Here is an 18,378-nt window from a genome sequence, read left to right as displayed (position 1 = left end):
AATATATATGCACCTAACAGCAGAGACCCAAAATATATGAAGCAAATATTGACAGATTTGAAGGAAGAAATAGATAGTTCTACACCAATAGCAGATTTCAATACACCACTTCTAGATAGAAGATCAATAAGGAAAAAAGAAGACTTCAATGATACTCTAAAGCAGACAGACCTAACAGACATATATAGACCAGTTCACCCAATAGCAGCAGAATACACATTGTTCTCTAGTGCATATGGATCATTCTCCAAGATAGACCATATGTTAGGTCACAAAACTAGTCTCAATAAATTCAAAAATATTGAAATCATAAAATGTATCTTCTCTGACTACAATGAATGAAGCCAGAAATCAAAAACAGAGGGAGAACTGTAAAATTCACAAATATGTGGAAATGAAACAACATACTCTTAAACAACCAATGGGTCTAAGAAGAAATCACTAGGGACATTAGGGAATATCTTGATGCAAATGAAAATGAAAACACAGCATACCAAAACTTATGAGATGCAGCAAAGGCAGTGCTAAGGGAAATTCATAGCTCTATGTGCTTACATTAAAAAATAAGAAAGACTTCAAATCCAAGACCTAACCTCAAAACTGGAAGAACTAGGGGAAAAAAAAAAGTAAACTAAACCCAAAGCAAGGAGAAGGAAGGAAATAATGAAGATTAGAATGGAGATAATGAAACAGGAACTAACAAAGATTAGAGCGGAGATAAATGAAATAGAGAATAAAAAAAATAGAATCAAGAAAACCAAAAATTGGCTTTTTGAAAAGATCAGTGAAATTGACAAACCTTTAGCTAGACTGGCAAGGAAAAAGACAGGACACAAATAACTGCAATCAGAAATGAAAGGGGGAACATTACTACTAACCCCACAGAAATAAAAAGGATTATAAGAGTATACTATGAACAACTGTACACCAACAAATTAGATAACCTAGATTATCCAGAAACACACAATTCCTAGAGACATACAAACAAACTAGTTACATTGACTCAAGAAAAAAAAAAAGAAGATCTTGTTTTGGTTTCCTAGGCCACTGAAAGCAGATACCGTAAAATGGGTTGGCTTAAACAATGAAGATTTATTAGCTTACACTTTGAGGCTGAGAAAATGTCCAAATCAAGGCATCATCAAGGTGATGCTTTCTTCTTGAAGACTGGCTGCTGGTGATCCTGGGTTCCTCCGTCACATGGCAATGCACATGGTGATATCTCTGCCTTCTCTTCCAGGTTTCATTGATTTCAGCTTTTTTGCTTCCATGACTTGCTTTCTCTGTGTATTCATTCCATTTATGAAGGACTACAGTAAGAGGATTAAGACCCATTCTGAATGAGGTGGGTCACACCTTATCTGAAGCAGCCACCTCAAGGGATCCTGCTTACAATGGGTTCACACCCACAGGAATGGATCAGCCTTAAGAACATGATTTTCTAGGGTACATACAGTTCCAAACCACCACAGATCTCAAAAGACCAATAACTAGTAAAGAGATTGAATCAGTAATCAAAAGCCTCCCAACAAAGAAAAGCCCAGTGGTGGTTTCTTAGACTTTACACTCAAAGCACAAACAATGAAAAAATAAACAGATAAATGGGACCTCCTCAAAATTGAAATCTTTTGTATATCAAAGGACGTTGTCACTAAAGTGAAAAAACAACCTATTCAATGGGAGAAAATATTTGGAAACCACATACCTGCTAAGGAATTAATATCAGGAATATATAAAGAAATCCTACAACTCAACAATAAAAAGACAAACAACCCAATTTAAAAATGGGCAAAAGAGGTCTGTGGAGAGCTGCAGATGCTGGTCTCTGTTCCGCAGGATGGGGTTTTTTAAAGTTGTCGAGAATAAAGCCTATTTCAAGAGATACCAAGTGAAATTTAGAAGAAGACGAGAGGGTAAAACCGATTACTATGTTCTGAAATATTTGGTAATCCAGGATAAAAATAAGTACAACACTCACAAACATAGGATGATAGTTCGTGCAACTAACAGGGATATCATTTGTCAAATTGCTTATGTCCATATAAAAGGGGATATGATAGTCTGCACAGCTTATGCTCGCAAACTCCCAAAGTATGGTGTGAAGGTTGGTCTGACAAATTATGCTGCCGCATATTGTACTGGCCTGCTGCTGGCCCGCAGGCTTCCCAACAGGGTTGACATGGACAAGATCTATGAAGGGCAAGTAGAGGATGAACACAATGTGGAAAGTATTGATGGGCAACCTGGTGCCTTCACCTGCTACTTGGATGCAGGGCTTGCCAGAACTACCACTGGAAATATAGTTTTGGGGACTCTGAAGGGAGCTGTGGATGGAGTGCAGTACGAAACAATTCCCTGGTTATGATTCAGAAAGCAAGGAATTCAATGCAGAAGTACATCGGAAGCACATCATGGGTCAGAACGTTGCAGATTATATGCGTTACCTAATGGAGGAAGATGAAGATGCTTACAAGAAACAATTCTCTCAGTACATAAAGAGCAACATAACTCCAGACACGGAGGAGATGTACAAAGAAAGCCCATGCTGCTATACAAGAGAATCCAGTCTATGCAAAAAAGCCTAAGAAAGAAGTTAAAAAGAAGAGGTGGGAAAAAACAAAACAAAACAAAAACATCCAGTGTTCTTTTTTACTTTAATTGTTCTTTTTCACTTTAATTTTTATTCTTATTATTTTTGTGTGTGTGGTAATGAAAATGTTCAAAAATTAATTTTGGTGATGAACGCACAACTATATAATGGTACTGTGAACAATTGAATGTATGCTTTGTATGACTGCATTGTATGTGAATATACCTCAATAAAAATGAATTAAAAAAAAAAGAAGAGGGGGAACCATCCCAAAACATCTCTTGCCCAAAAGAAAGATCAGTAGCTCAGAAGAAGGCTAGTTTCCTCAGAGCTCAGGTGCAGGTTGCTGACAGCTAAACCAAACTGCAATTTTTTATGAAGGTTTTTCAGATGAAGACAATGAATTTACCAGCCTGCTAAAAAAAAAAAAAATGGGCAAAAGACTTGGATAGACTTTTTTTTTCCCAAAGAGGATATACAAATGGCTAAAAAGCACATGAAAAGATGCTTAAGATCACTAACTATTAGGGAAATGCAAATCAAAACCACAATGAGATATCATTTTGTACCCACTAGAATGGCTACTATTTTAAAAAAACAGACAATTGCAAGTGTTGGAGAGGATGTGGAGAAATAGGAACACTCGTTCGTTGCTGGTGGTAATGTAAAATGGCAGAGCTGCCAAGGAAGATAATTTGGCAGTTCCTCTGAAAGCTAAATATAGAATTTCCATATGACCCAGCAATCCCACTACTTGGTGTATACTCAGAAGAATTGAAAGCAGGGACACAAACAGATACTTGCACATTGATGTTTATAGTGGCATTATTCACAATTGCCAAAAGATGGAAGCAATCCAAGTGTCTACCCGCTGATGAATGGATAAACAAAATGTGGCATATACATTTGATGGAGTATTATTCAGCTGTAAAAAGGAATGAAGTACTGATGCATGTGACAACACGGATGAACCTGGAGGACATTGACTGAAATAAGCCAGACAAAAAAGGACAAATATATGATCTCACTGATATGAAATAATTAGAATAAGCAAATTCATAGAGTCAGAATCTTGAACATAGGTTACCAGGGGATGGGAGTAGAGAATAGGGAGTTAGTGCTGATATTGCACAAAGCTTCTATTTGGGGTGATGGAAAAGTATTGGAAATGGATGGTGCTGATTAGAGCACTAGGATTGTGATCCTAATTAACAGCATTAAATTACATATTTGAATGTGGTTAAAAGGGGAATTTTTAGGTTGTATATATGTTACCAGAATAAGAATTTTAAAAACAACAGCATAGGACAGTATAACTCAGTGAGCCCTATTGTAAATGACAGACCATAGTTAACAGTATAATTTTAACAACTGTACCACACTAATTCAAGGTCTTAATAATAGGGTGGTATTTGGGGACTCTATTTTATGCATGATTTTCCTGCAACTTCTCTTTGAAAAAAAAAAAAAAAGCAGCAGAACGCTCCTACGTGTACCCTGCTCTGAGGTTTGAGTATGAGCTCCCGTCTGTTTTCTGTCTCTTCCAGGGTCCTGCTATTTCTAGCCTATGGAGAGTCTCTCTTCTTGTTTTCACGTGGAATTATGTGAGGTGCATGTTGGCTTGTTTGTTCTTCTATTTCTTACAGCTATTATTTCTGTGGATTTGATATAGAGGAAGAAAGGTTGCAGTATGTGTTCAATCCTCCATCTTGAAACTGGTACCTTCTCTCTTCTTGCTTTTTCTTTCCCCTTTCCCAGCTCTCTTTCTCTCTCCACGACCTTGCCCCACCTCCAAACACCCAGCCCTGTGTCCAGGAGCTCGGGAAGCTGCTAAACCTTCTTCTTAGGGAAAGGAACTCAAGAGCTGCTTTGTCCTCTTGGGGGTAATTAGGTTTTGCCCCAGTTGCCCTCTGGATGTAACTTCTGGGTCCCCGAGTAAAATCCAAAGCCCAGCTTGACCCCCTCTCCAAGGAGTCCTTTGCCCCAGGTAGAGTCCAGCATAGATTTTGTGAAAATAGATTTTATTATAATAAAATGTCTTTTTAAACAAAACCCCCCACCATTCCACACTCCCTGGAAAGACTTGAGACCAAAGTGCAGGTGGGGGTTCAGTCGAACCATCTCCCACCACAGCAAGGGAAACATGCAGGGACACGCCCCCAGCCCCGGGGCGGGGCGGGGTGGTTAGGGTGAGGGCGGAGAACCACTCTCCACAGGGAATGTATGAAAATAGCTGCATACATCTGTCCTTTCCCCCAGCCCCGGACTCGTACAGGGGCCAGAGAAAAACAATGCAAAAGAGAAACTGAATCCAATGAGCAAAATAAGGCAAACCCAACTCCTGCTTTCCGCCCGCAGGGCCCTGCTGGGCCCTTGGGGTGGGACACACAGGGGCCCAGAGGCCGGGCTGGCAGGGCCGGGTGGCGCCCGATGGGGGCGGGATCAGGCCCGCTTTGGCATGGCCGTTCTCCTTCCTGGCCCTGCGCGGTAGAAGCAAGATGGAGGAAGCTGGAACGAGGCACTGAGTATGTACATATATACACAGCTCCGCCCCTCCTGCCGCGGTGGGAAGGTGGGGCTCAGGAGAATCCAGTGCAAAACTTTCCTTCTGGGAGGGAAGACAGACGTGAAGGGGCAGCCAGCACCATCCAAGTTATGGCCCGTCTCTCCCCTCAAGGTCCCGGGGATCTGGGGAGGTCTGGGGAAGGGTCTAGCCTAGGATGGTGGGAAAAGCACTGGACTAGGAGTCCAGAGTTCTGGGTCCAATCCTGGCTGCGTGACTCAGGTGCTGGGAGACCTTGGCCCAGGTTTCCCCTCCTGTGAGTGGAAGGTGCCCATCTAGAGGATTCATCCTTAAGGACCATCTAACTTTGATCTTCACCAAGTCTCTTTGATTCCCATCCAAGTCTGGGGCCCTCCCTGCCCGGTCAGGACAAAGATCTGGGGTCCTCAGGGGGCCTCGGGGGGCTGCTTCTGCCTGCAGGATGGGCCACAGCTTCACTCCTTCTTCCCAGAGCTCAGTTTCCTGAGGAGCTGCTTCCCCTTGGAGAGGAGACAACGCACCTTCTCGCTTGTACCCTGTGGGTCCCCCAGCTCAGTCCCGGAGGGGCTGCCAGGGCTGGGGACATAGGGTCTGCCTTGGGACACAGGGGCCCCTTGTGTTGAGCTGGCCCAGTCCTGGAATATGAGAGAAAAGGGACAAGGTCAGGGCCTTTCTCCGAGCCTCGTGAGCCTGCAGCCTCCCACCATGGTAGAGCCCCAGAGCCCCAGGACCCCACCACTGCCCAGGACACACAAAGCATGAGAGGTGAAAATGGGGGAAGGAGCCTTTGATGCTGAGGGAGCACTAACCCAGGAGTCTGAGCAGACGCAGCATCACTGTTCTGTCTCTGTTGCCCTGTGACCCTGAGCAAGCAAGCCCTTCCTTCTCGGGGTCTCACTGCAGGGCGCTGGGCTGGCAGAGCTCAAGAGTTCTCAGAACCTGACCCTGGAGTGGGTGCCTCCCACTTCCCAAATGTCAGCCCCCTCCCAGCGAAGAGAGACAAGGACAAGGACCTCCAGGGAAGACAGTCCCCTCAGCACCTCACAGACAGGGCTACAGAGCATGCCCCCCACCCAGCAGTGCCCTGGAGGCTGCCCCTGCCCTGGCTCTTCCCTGCAGAATCTCCTGCTGAATCTCCTGGATCCTTCTGCAGCCCACAGCTGCTCCCTGGGCCTTGGGCCCTCCCAGAGAGTGCTGGTTGGTGGCCTAAGGGCAGGGGCCTGGGCGACAGGAAGCCTCCCCCCACCCACATTCTCACGGCCCAGTCAGGCTCTGGCCCGTCCTCTCCCCACTGCCTTCTTCAAACTCCGGTTTCCTGCCCCAGAGCCTGGCAGCCTCCCGGCGAGAGCCCACCACCAGGCCCAGGCCAGAGGCAGGGCAAATGGGGGCAGAGCCTGGGGGCGATGTGGCAGGACTTGCCCACACACAGGCCTGCCCAGACCTGGAGGTCAAAGCACCTCCGGCCAACCAGCCAGGGCTGAGGGGCCAGGCTGGGACCCCCCAGGCCCTGCCCACTCCCTCTCAGGGGTCCTTCCACAGCATTCCCAGGAGGGAGGGGTTGTTGGAAAAAACAAAGGAAGGGATCTGAGCCCAGAAAAGAATGGTCCGGGTTTATCTCCGGATTCCAATTATTCAGGCCCCCTCTTTGATCCCCAGAAGCAGAGGAAACTGAGAGGTAGAGGTAAAATCATGCATCTGGTCACCCTAACAGGTCATGATGCAAAAGACAAGGGTGGGGAGAGTGTTAGAGGTAACAGTACTGTGTCACCCATCTAACTGCCACCAGTAATCATCGCAGTTTAATACCACAGTCATACAATATAATACCAGCAATGAGTCAGAGAATGGGTGCCACGTGATATTCTATAAGCCACATGTGTACAGAGCAGGAGGAGTCTGCTAAGTTGGGACATCATATACTGAGATGACTTATTTCTCCCTGTGAGAGCTGGGACTGCCCAGGGTAAAGGCAAGGCCAGGGGAGCAGAGCGGGAAGGACGAGCACACCCAAATGTGGCTCTCGGCAAGATCTCCCCCATTCCCTGGAAGGAGGTGGGAAAGCCAGGTCAGCTCCTGTATTTGAGACAAAGGAGCTCCGTCTCATTAAAGTGAAGTGGGGAGTGGGATGACACATGGGACTTGGGAGGGCCAGCCCCCCACTTACATGTTGCACTCTCTACATTTATCTATCCTTCTAGCACTGGACTCTCCTCCTTCTCTTTCTCTGAAGAACAGGGAACAAACAGAGGAGATGGGTTACTGACAGACCCACATGCTCTCCAGCCCGTCACCCAGGACACCCAGGCCACAGGGTCTTGTCCTGCCTGGCAGAGCTTTTGCATTTGGAACCATTACAGAAGGAAGCCCAGAGTTTCCCAGTGAGGCCTGGCCTCACCCTCTCCCTGCCCGCTGTCCTCCCTCACCCCAAGGAGAGGCCCACTCGACAAATGGGAGCCCAGGAAGCTGGGCCTTGCTGGACAACTGGCTTTCAAACACTGAAGCATAGAGGGGAGAGGCACCTGGGGGACACAAAGACACGCAGGGTGGGAGGGCCCTGAAACTGGGGCTAGGATTGGCTAGAGGTGTGGGACCCAGGGAGTCCTTTCCCACAGGGCCCCTAACCTGCTTTGGCCCCAGGGTGTGGGCAGCTGGTCAGATGGCCTGAGGAGCAGTGTCGCAGCCATCACCCCTCTGCAGAGGGGGGCCCATACCCCAACTCCCAGCTACCGGGAGGGAGCTGCCCTGGCTGGGCTACCCTCTGTTGGTGACTCAGCAGCTTCTCCCTGGAGGCAGTGCAAGGCCTGTCCTACGTCCCCAGCTGCTCCCCTTCCACAACACTGTCCAGGGTAGGGACCAAACTGCTGAGCTGGGGGCCCAGCACCTCACTGACCTGACTCTCGGCCAGGGGTGTCCCAGGCTCCCAGTCCGGGCTGCCTGCTTCAGGCCCAAGGCCCTCCAGGAAGTTGGATGGAACCAGACCCCTTTGTCCATTCAGTTCCCCCTGGGGAGGAAATGCTGGTGAGAGCCACACCAGGAGAGAGGCGGCTGCCCTCTGTCCTCCGAGCCGCCCCTTAGGCAGGAGCCCTTGCCCATCCCCTCCCTGGCTCAGGGAGGGCGCTCTCAGACAGGGCTGGTGAGGTGGGGTCTGCCGCATCCCCCACCCCCGCCCCCAGTGTTCTCACATAGTAGAAACCGTCATCGTCCATGCCCCCAAACACAGTGATGATGTCCCCTGCCCGGAAGGGCAGCTCCGCCTGCAGAGAGACCAGAGGCCGGCGTCAGCCTGGGGAGGCCCAGCACCCCACTTCCAGAGGGCTCTGTCTGAGGGGCCTCACCTCCACGTCCACGTTGGGGGAGTTCTCCCGGGGGTTGTAGTCAAAAACAGCCACCATGGAGTGGGTTGCCTTCAGGCCCGCTGAGGAGACTGGCTTGGGGGGGCCTGTGGGGGAGGGAGAGAAGCCTCAGGAGTCTCTCTAGACCCCCATCCCCAACAGGATTCTTTTCCCTGGAGGTCTGCTGACCCCTATTCACCAGCTCCCCACTCGCTGTAGCCCCTGGAACAGGCCAGAGGGTGTGTCCCAACCCTCCCCTCTCCCCAGTCTCCCCTGCCCAGCGGTGGCCTTCACCAGGGCAGGGCCTTCTGACTCTGCTGTGGGGAGAGTGTGCCTGGGAGCCCCTCCGCTGCTTCCCTCCCCATCCCTGGGGGTGACGCAGGGCGGGGGGAAGGCTCGCCCTCCCACAAAGGGCACAGGGATGGATGCGGAGGGAGATCATCAGCCAGGCCTTCAGTGTGACTAGTGAACTAAAGCCCAGAGAGGGGAAGTGACCTGCTCCAGGTGGCCCAGAATTCACAGTCCGGTGTTCTTTGGAGCAGAAGTTCTGGCAAAGCAACCCCCATCCTCACCAGAACAAAGCCCCCCTGGAGCGGGGGTGTGTGTATGCAGGTCTGCCCCGGGTCCCTCTCACTGTGCCAAAGCCTGCATGTGCTCCGCAGACACCGTGTGCACCCCCCGTCCCCACCCGGCACACGTGTCCTCACAAGCGCCGAGGGGGGCAGAGCATCACTCACCTTTCTTGGAGCGCCGGGGCTTGGGGGGAGGCCCAGTCGTGCGGGTTGTGGAGTACATGGAGGGCCCATTCCCTGATCCAGGAAGGCAAGTAGATGTAAGAGAGAAACTGAGGCAGGGGAGGTGGGGCTCAGGACAGGGACTCTGGGACATCAGAACTGTGCCAGGATGCCTACGCTCAATTTTCTAAGGGCATTCATCTCCCTCCCCCACTTACAGCCCTAACCCAAACTCCAAAACACATGGAGCCTCCTAGTAATCTAAACAGACCCAAACCCTCTGCAGGAGGCTTCCACTCCACGTGGCGACCCCAGCGGCGTGGCCACACTTGCCTTAGTCTCCGCGAACCCCTAGTGGCTCTGGATAAATGAGGAGTCTCCAACCACTCCAGACATACAAAGCCTTCAGCCTTCAGGAAGGGTCTGGGTTAGAACTGGAGTGATGGGAGGTGGGTGAGGGACAGCATCAGGTCATACCTGAGCCCTCAACGAGGACATCTGGGGACAGATAACCCCGCTGGAGCAGCTGCTGTCTCCCCACGGGGCTGTCTACGGCCACCTCCGCCACCATGTTGCAGGGGATGTAGCCTGTCCTGCCCGCATCTTCACCCCAGTAGAAGCCATCAGCGTCCTTATCACCAAACACCTGGAGGCAAAGGCTGGTTGTCTCAGAGGCCAGTTCAGCCCCCTCCTGTGTCCCCTGGCCCCCAAGCCCCGGCAGCACCACACTCGGGACTGCAGAAGAATGTGCCCCCTGTTGCAGGCCATGGAAGAGAAAGTAGGGGAGAACTTCAAAGAACAAGGAGCAGAGGGGAAGGGAAACAAACAGCCCTTGCCATAATATCGTCTCCATGTCCATTCCCCTAGCCCGCCCCAGACTGGATTCCCCAACCTCAGAGCAATACAAAAAGCCTCCAACGAATGCTTAGAGGGATAATAAAAATAACATGAACAGCAGCAAACAGTTATATTCTGTGCTAAATGCCAGAGACTTTGAGGGCTTTATGTATATCGAATCATTTAATCCTCAGTGAGGTAGGCACTCATATCCCCATTTTAACAGTGAGGAAACTGAGGCACAGAGGGTTTAGGTAATCTACCCAAGGTTACACAGCCAGAAGTAGCAGAGCCAGGATTCAAACCCACATCATCTGGCTCTAGAAGCTGTGCCCTCAACCTTGACACTGATGCCTCCGGTGGAGGAAGGCAGGGAGGACAGAGGACACCTGGCTGGAGGCTGGAGCTCTGAGCCCAGACGGGGAGTCAGTCACCTTCAGAATCTGCCCCTCCCGGAAGGGGAGCTCCTCTTCCCCGGCATCAGGGTTGGGGGACATTGACACAGGGTCGTAGTCAAACAGAGCCACAAAGACCCTGACAGGTAGGTCCCGGTAAGCCAGCGCCTCTTCCAGGGGGCTACTCGGAGGGGCTGTGGAGAGAGCTGGGGAGAGGGTGCTGACTCAGTGAGCTGTGGCCACGGGGTTAAGACAGGCGCCCCCAAGCCTAGCCCAGCCCCCATGGGGTGCTCACCCAGCTTGCAGGAGCCCGGCCTGGGGGCCCGGCCCTCTCTCCGCGGGGGACCCCTCCGCCCAGAGCTGTCCTGCCCTCTGGGCTCCCCAGTTTCTGTGGCCTGCAAAGAGAAGGCAACAGATGGCAGAAGTGACACGTCATCCTTCTGGCGGGTACTTCAGCAGAGGCAGGACCCCGCACGCGCCCCCCCAGCTCTGCCCCTCTGGCATAAGCAGCACAGCAGAGCAGGGACACAACCTTCCTCTCCTGGGGCCTCGGGCCAGCCTCACTGGCGACTTCAGACACCCCCACGGGGGGAGGACTCTAGAGGTGAGTGCAGCAGAGGGGACTGAGGTGAGGTTGGAGTTTGCTGAGGCACATTAGAGAGGAACGGGAGAGCCTCCTCTCGGCTCAGGGCTGGGTGACGTTGGAAATGGCATCACAGTCAGTGTCCAGAAGACATAATTAGCTAAGCAGAGGAAAGGGCCACCCGGCCCAAAGGCAGGGGACTGGCTGGCAGCAATTGGCAACTAGTGGCGACTGAATATTGTGCATCCCAGTTCCGTTCGGCAGAAGCAGCGAAGCAGTGGAATGTGGGTGGGAGAAGCAGGTGAGGGAGCCCGGAGGCCCAGCCCCACCTCTGCTGATGGAGGTGGCAGCGTGGAATGGGAGTGGCTGGTGGGCAGCAAGCAGGGCCACCAGGCGGCAGCAGGCAGGGGGCTGCCCAGGGTGGGGAGTGGGCACGGACCCGGGAGGGTGGCTCCTTGGCTCTGCCAGACGCACTGCGGCCTCTCCGCTCTGGCTCCCCTTTCTCCCAGGCCGTGGGGCGTGGGTAGGGGTTGGGGCCTGCATTGGCCTTCAGAGGCCCCCAGGGCCTTCCCATGGGTGCCATGCTCCTGGCTTCCCCATCTTCGGGGTAGCAGGAGCTGGTGATACTGTTGGCCCCGCCGCCCGCCTCCTGCTCATCCTCAGAATCGTATTCAATGCTGATTTCCAAGCACTTGGGAGAGAGGCAGCTGGCCAGGCCAGATTCCAGGGCCCGGCCCCGGTGGCACCTCCGGGAAGGGGCCGGCCGCCCTCTCCCACCAGCCTCTGGTCCTCCCCTGGCCCCCTCGCCCACAGTGGGGCTGCCCCTCTCCCGCGTGGGGTCTGGTCGTCCAGGGGCCTGGGGCCCGCCATTGCTGAGGAGTCGGCTGCAATGTTCACGGGGATCTGGGGGCCGCCTGCGGTTTGGGGGTTTCTCGGGGGAGCCACCTCCTCTCCTCCGGCTGTTTCCGCCAACTAGTGTGGGCACATCCTCCGGGCAGTCCCCGGCCCTGCAGGGCTCGGGAGACAAGGGACATGGGCTCGGTCCTCGGGGCTGACTGCCTTCACAGCCCAGCCCCAGCAACGCAGGCTCAGGCGGGCAAGGACCTCGGGGAGAGGGGCCTGACCCCGGCTTCTCCTCCTCGTCCTCCTCCTCCTCGTCCTCCTCTTCCTCCTCCTCGGGGATGCTAAAGAGCTTCTTGCTGCAGAACTGCTGGAGGGGCAGCTCCAGGATCTGCTCCAAGATCTCCTCGTCGCTGTCAGTCTCACACGAGGAGTCGGACTGGGGCTGGGGGTGGGAGTGGGGAGCAGCGGGAAAGAGAGGTCCGTGGGGGAGAGGACAGAGGTGTGACCTTTGCTCTCGAAAGAGGGTGGAGGGTGAGGGCAACCCAGATACCTCCCCCAGCTTCCTCCAACATGACCTCCCCAGTTCCGCCTTTCTGCATTACAGAGGAGAGAACCAGAGGGAGAATTAGGGAACAGGCCCGGATCCTCTGGGACCCAAGGGAGAGGATGCCCCTGTGCCTGTAACAGCAAAGAGGTCCCTCCGTCCTTCCCCAACGCCCCCAGAAGCTCCCAACTCAAGGATCTCGGGCAGCACCGGCATCCCCTGGCCAGGGCCCAGCCCTGCGGGATGAACGCGTGGTGAGGAAAGCGGCTCCTTCTCCCCGGTTTCTTCCCGGGAGGCTAGAGGCTGATCCTGGGCCCCTGCATATCTGCTGCTTAGGACAGGGCCCAGGCCACACACCTAGGAGGTTGCTGACGCTCAGTGGCGGCTGGAGCAGCTGCTGACACACAGGCCGAGGGCCCCTGAGGGCTGAGCCTGGGGACCAGCCGGCCCCTCCCCACCCCGTTACCTTGGCCCTGTTCTCCCTGATGCTGTTGCCAGCAACTTGCTTCTGGAAAGAGCCAGGCCTGGAACCCAGCTCCTCTTCCTCCTCCTCCTCCTCCTCCTCTTCCTCCTCCTGGATGTCTGACAGGTCTGAGTTGCGGCCCTGGTCCACAAGGGAGCTCGCCAGACGGGCCCCGAGCTCTGCCGTGTCCTCCCTCTGCAAGAGGCGGGACGAGGGAGCAGAGAAGGGGAGGGCAGTGAGGGGAATGGGGGGCCCTAGGCAGGGTCAGCACCAGAGAGAAGGACAGGGGTCACTCAGCAGAGGGAGACAGGGCCCTGCCCAGAATGGGAGTTGGGGGGTGCCCAGATCTTGAGGCAGGAGAGTGAGACCAAGAGACAGGACATGGGAGCCAAAAGGGAGAGAGAAATATGGGAACAAAGAAGTAACAAAGAAACTGATGGATACACAGCACAGACTGAGGAGTCAGCCAGGCCAGGGTGGAGAACAAGGGCAAGGGGCAAGCACTCTGGGCTGGCAGGAGGCAGGGAGGCGGGCCCCGATTCCTTCAGGTGGCACAGTGTGTTCCCAGCCCCGTACCTCGGCTCTGGTCCGCCCCACGTCTCCCCCGAGGCAGGCTTCGGCGCCCGGCGTCCCTTGGGCTGGCACCCCCTGGGTGGAGCAGGGCCATGGGCGGGCCTCTCCCGTGGCCTGCAGCCCCTCCTCCTTGGCCAGTGAGGGAGCTGCAGGGCCCGGGCCTGCCTCTCCCAGGGTCAGCTCGTTGGTCCTTCTCTCTGCCGAAGTGCCCAGCCCTGCTGCCCTGGCCTTCTCCTGCAATGGAAGGCAGGCACTGAGCAGGGGCCCGAGCCCCAGGCCCTTCTCCCAGCCCCCACCTGCTCGTCTCTTGCCTCACCCAGGGTACCTGGGAGCAAGGCACTGGAGGCTCCTCTTGGGATCCTCTTGATGTCTGTCTGGGAGGGCTTGCTGGCGGGCTTCCTGGGGGCTCTCGAGTTCCAAAGGGGGTGGGATGCCGGAGGGGAGAGCTGGGGTTTCTAGGTCCTGGGGAGGCTGGAGTAGCAGGTGGTCTGGCCTCCAGGCCTGATCGAGGTGAGGGGCAGGAGACCCTGGCTGGCAGGCCGGCCTGGGCCAGGGCCGGGGCGATGGGGGCCGGGAGGGAGTCGGCCGACTCGCCGTGGGGCGACATGGTGCGCACGGCCACCTGGCGGCACGCCCGCAGCAGCTGCAGCTGGGACAGCTCCACCAGCACACTGCCGGCCGTGGGCGAGGCCACCTCCATGATCTGCCGGGTGGAAGGAGCACAGGACGGGAGAAGAGGGCTGAGGCGGCCAAGCGGGAGGACCGCCTGGGCAGCAACCTGCAAGGCAGCCTACATCATGCCAGGCACCGGGCTCTGCCTTATCTCATTTAACCTTCCTGACCACAGGCTACAGTGGTGGAGCAGTTTTCAAATCCCAGCCATCTGATGCCAGAGCCCTTGCTCTTGGCCAATCTGCTACCCACTGCCCAAGTGCCAGGGCTGGCCATCTTGGCAGGCCCCTGAGCATACTGCTACCAGGGTGCAGGCAGGATGGAGTCCCCAGGCTCTACCTTCTGTCCGTCGGCATAGATGGCGTAGCCTGTGACCCGGACGCCGTTGGAGGAGCCAGCAGCGTCGATGGTGACTGGGAGCCAGCTGATGATCAAGATTCCAGGGGAGGGCCCCAGCTCGATCTGCACATCCAGCGGGGCATCGGGTGGGCCTGGGGGTGGAGGGAGTACAGGCCCAGTAATCCAGGAGACTTCCTGCCACGGATACCAGCCCAATTTGCTATTTCCCTGAAAATACAAATAGTGACAGTCTCCCCTTCCACCACCAGCCATGGCCTGGCACACCCTCCCCATACCACCCCTTAGTGGCTGGGCCTTCTCACCAGCTGGGAGTGTGGTGAACCGCAGGGTGGCAGCCCGCTGCTCCAGCCGCTCCCAGCCTGGTTCCCAGGACCCGTGGGGTGGGAGCTGAGCCTCCACTCGGGCCTGGTAGGGTGTGCCAGGCCGCAGGCAGCAGAAGGTGGCCCAGTAGGTGCTGGGGCGGGCAGGTGGGCACTCCTCCCCATTGAGGTAGATGGCATGGGCCAAGCTGCTATTGCTGGGCACCCAGGTGATCTCAGCAGACACGGCTGTCAGCCGACGGACCCGCAGCTGGCTGGGCCCCAGCCCAGCCTGGGTGCCCACAGCCAGGCAACAGCGCAGGGGGTCGGAGCTGCCTCGGCTGCTCAGGGCCTGGACCGAGATGTGGAGGGGCCCGGCCCGCAGGTCCAGGTTCTCGAGCACAGCCTTGGGGGGTGCCCCGGGTTCCAGGGCCTGGCGCAGCTCTCCGTTCACGCAGATATGGTAGCCGAGCAGCTCCACTCGCTCAGCGGGCGGCTCCCAGGCCAGCACCACGCTGTGGGCAAGTTGCTTGAGGACCACCAGATGGCAGGGGTAAGGCACAGCAGGGGACTCGCCCAGGCCCTCCGGCGCGGGGCTCAGGCTGAGCTCGTCCACTGTGTCCTCCTCCTCGGGTCGGGGCTGGCTATGTCCCCCGCAGCTCTGGCCCCCACTGCTGCTGCCACCCCCACCTCCACTCCGGAAACTGAGTTCGGGGCCTGAGCTGTGGGACAAATCGGCCAGCTCTGGAGGAAGGGTGGTCAGGAGGTCATCGTCAGACACACGCTCCACAAAATTGGAGGGGACCAGGCCCCTTCGGCCATCCATGAGCTCACCTGGCAAAGGGAAGGCAGAGAAGGGTAGGGAAGGGGCAGACAGAAAGAGAGGAGGTGGAGAAACACCGGTCCAAGAAAGGCATTTCAGCAATGGTTGATCTTCTGTATCAATCTGCAGCCTTTTCAAAAAACAAGAGCCATCAAGATCTGGATTGGGGAGTTTTGTTGGTTTTCTAACATTTTGTAGCTGTGATAAAGTGTGGGAATAGTACGGGGGTTCCATGGAACAGGGCTCCTTAAATTTTAATGTGCATATGAATCACCCTGAGATTCGTTAAAGCACAGATTCCAATTCGAGGGGTCTGGGTGGGGATGAGATTCTGCATTTACAAGCTCCCAGGTGAGGCTGATGCTGCAAGGAGGCAAGAGAAAGTCCCTGTTCTAAGGAGATGCACGTTAGAGGATTTCTAGGTTAAATGTCATGATGTCTGCGACTTGCTTTCAGATCACTTTTTGAGGCTACACAGGGATCAAGCAAACATGGTACAACGTTAATAATTGCAGAATCTAGGTGATGGGTCTTCAGGTGTTCATAATGGAACACTTTAATTTTTCTGTATGTTTGAAAACTTTCATATTAAAAAGTTGGGAAGGGGAAGGAGCAGATCAAGACGAGAAAACAGATTCTACTGATGGGAAGGCTCTTAGGGTGGGGTTTTACCTAGGCCTGAGGAGTGGGGCTGGGGGTGCTCCCCAACTTCCTTTGTGGAAAGCAGACATCTGCTCAGGGCAAGGGTAGCGACCACCTGGTTGGGGTGAGGGGAGGAATCTTTAGAGACAGAAGACCAAGCGCCAGCAAAGAGTCGTATGTGGGTTCTAGAAGGGATCAGGACCTTGCAGGAGCGAGACCTGGCAGCCAACCCAGGCTGTGACCAATGGCAAGTTTCGTTACCGCCAGTCAGTTTCCCCGAAGAGTTGATGCCAAGTATTTTAGAACATTTGTTTTGTTGTTTGCATGAGGGATTTCAAGGGGGAAGGAAGCAGAGCACACAGCTTGTCACGTCACAGCCAATTTGGGGGAAGGAATAAACTTCCCAGGGCACAGACAAGCTGGTGGCTGCTGTGTCTTACTGGGAGAAAGACGGGAAGCAGAAAAAGCTCAGGGCAGAGGAGGGATTCTCGGCAGCCCTTAGCTGCAGGGTGCCTGGGGGTTTCCCCAGTAGTAATTTGGATGAATTTTATGTTCCCCTCTTACTCCACTTATGCCAGGAGAAAAAGATGTGAGAAAGCTTTCGAAAGATAGGGACCTTCAAAAAATCAGATAATATAAGCACTGAAGGGTTTGAAACTAACGGTAGGAGGAAGTGATGTGTAAAATGCTGGACACTCAGTGGAGCCTAAAGACAAAGACTGAAGCAGAGTCTGGGTCAGAATCAGACACATGTTCCGGAAGCTCGTACCACTAAGAGAAACAGACCAGGTGGAACCAGAGGAGATGAAGCAGCCACTTAGATAAAGTCTGATGAGGGATATGGCAAATTACACCAGACTGTATAGTTCAATTCTATTTACGCTTTTGCTGTCTCTCTCAAAAGTGTTTTTTTTTTTTTTGTTTTTTTTTTTAATTAAAACAAACAAAAAGCAAACCGTGGTTTTGCTGGGAGGGATATAATCCTGCTCTCCATAATCCACCCCTATGGGGAGCTTAGCTATTTAGGCCATAAAGACAGAACGGTACCATCACTCCCGGCGGCTACTCAAATGACGGGCAAAGATCCAGGTTCAGCCACCAGGATGAACAGGCTCAGAAGGGCTGGCCTTATCAACCCAAAGCTTTTTGGGGTTACAGACTCAGATCAGAGCCCTTTCCTAAATCCCCATCACAGCTGCACCCTGTCGTCCCTGCTCCCATACAGCCCTCACCCTGCTTGTCTGTACCTTGTCCAATGCTACACAGTGTCACCCTCCCTCCCCTTGGTGGAGGGTGGAGTCCGGTACCCAGGCCAGGGCCATCCTGGGGGAAGAGGTCATTTCTTCTGCTGGCCCTGCTCCATCACCCCGTCTCCATAGTGGGGCCACCTCAGTTGCCTGATGAACCCCTGACTCCCCATGGGAACTGGAGAATGGCCCTGAAGCTCACCCCCCTGCCTGAGCCCCGACACCTGCTAACCACTTGCCATTCTTCCTTCCCACTCCTGAGTGGAATCAGCATCAAATGCACACCACACACCTGACTTCCACTGCCACCAGTGCTAAACACTGCCATGCCTGCCTGCCAACACCAGAATGAATTCTGCCAAAATTTGCCCATTGTCCAGACTGTGAGTCTGCCATGTCCTGCCTGCTTGGGGCCAGACTGGTCAGACCAGGTGCCCCCTTCCCCACAGCTGTTTCTCTCTCCTTCCCCACTGGCTGCCTTTTAGCTGAATCTGAAATGTTACGGTGGGCTGAGCATGCTGGAATTGGCAGCGGATGCATGGAGGTCTTCAGGAACAGGGGCTCAAAGGCAGGGGGATGGACAGAATGACCCCATACCTTCCTACCTTCAAAAAAGCCATCCTCATCCATGTTGCCATAGATGTAGATGTACTCGCCAGCAGTCAGTGGCAGCTCTGCCTCCGGGTTCTCATTGGGGCCCTCGAAGGGGTTGTAGCTGTTGGGAGGTGCCAAGGAGGAGGACGGCAGTGACCTCCATCCCTCCACCCCACTGCATTTGGCCATCATGGAAACTTGGCCGCCCACCTCTAGCAGAGTGGAATGCTCACTGCGCCCAGCCAGGGCCCCGTGGCCACCCACCATCTCCAGAGGCCTTCATCCTCACTCACCCCCCACCCAGG

The 18,378-nt window shown here is 54.3% G+C and overlaps 1 protein-coding gene and 1 pseudogene across 4 annotated transcripts in view; one reads left to right on the top strand and one right to left on the bottom strand.

Moving 5' to 3' along the window:
* The first annotated feature begins 1,828 nt into the window (after positions 1–1,828).
* LOC119514128 lies at positions 1,829–2,947 on the top strand (annotated as a pseudogene).
* A 1,647-nt stretch (positions 2,948–4,594) lies between these two features.
* Positions 4,595–18,378, bottom strand: part of TSPOAP1 (TSPO associated protein 1) — a 28,752-nt gene continuing 14,968 nt past the window's right edge. For 3 of the 4 annotated variants that reach the window (XM_037808506.1, XM_037808508.1, XM_037808507.1), the window contains 15 exons: positions 18,085–18,194; positions 14,771–15,601; positions 14,448–14,599; positions 13,753–14,139; positions 13,440–13,670; positions 12,867–13,058; positions 11,453–12,298; positions 10,726–10,825; positions 10,470–10,636; positions 9,676–9,844; positions 9,202–9,273; positions 8,468–8,571; positions 8,315–8,386; positions 8,023–8,133; positions 4,595–5,767 (listed from right to left, as the gene is read on the bottom strand). In XM_037808506.1, the coding sequence (XP_037664434.1) occupies positions 5,588–5,767; positions 8,023–8,133; positions 8,315–8,386; positions 8,468–8,571; positions 9,202–9,273; positions 9,676–9,844; positions 10,470–10,636; positions 10,726–10,825; positions 11,453–12,298; positions 12,867–13,058; positions 13,440–13,670; positions 13,753–14,139; positions 14,448–14,599; positions 14,771–15,601; positions 18,085–18,194 (3,724 nt within the window). In that variant the 3' untranslated portion in view covers positions 4,595–5,587. The remainder of the gene's footprint in view (positions 5,768–8,022; positions 8,134–8,314; positions 8,387–8,467; positions 8,572–9,201; positions 9,274–9,675; positions 9,845–10,469; positions 10,637–10,725; positions 10,826–11,452; positions 12,299–12,866; positions 13,059–13,439; positions 13,671–13,752; positions 14,140–14,447; positions 14,600–14,770; positions 15,602–18,084; positions 18,195–18,378) is intronic. The other variant, XM_037808505.1, reaches the window with a different exon arrangement.

The sequence above is a fragment of the Choloepus didactylus genome, chromosome 18 (assembly GCF_015220235.1).
Source record: "Choloepus didactylus isolate mChoDid1 chromosome 18, mChoDid1.pri, whole genome shotgun sequence".
In the NCBI taxonomy this organism is placed as follows: domain Eukaryota; kingdom Metazoa; phylum Chordata; class Mammalia; order Pilosa; family Megalonychidae; genus Choloepus; species Choloepus didactylus.
This window is presented reverse-complemented; position numbering and strand designations above follow the sequence as displayed.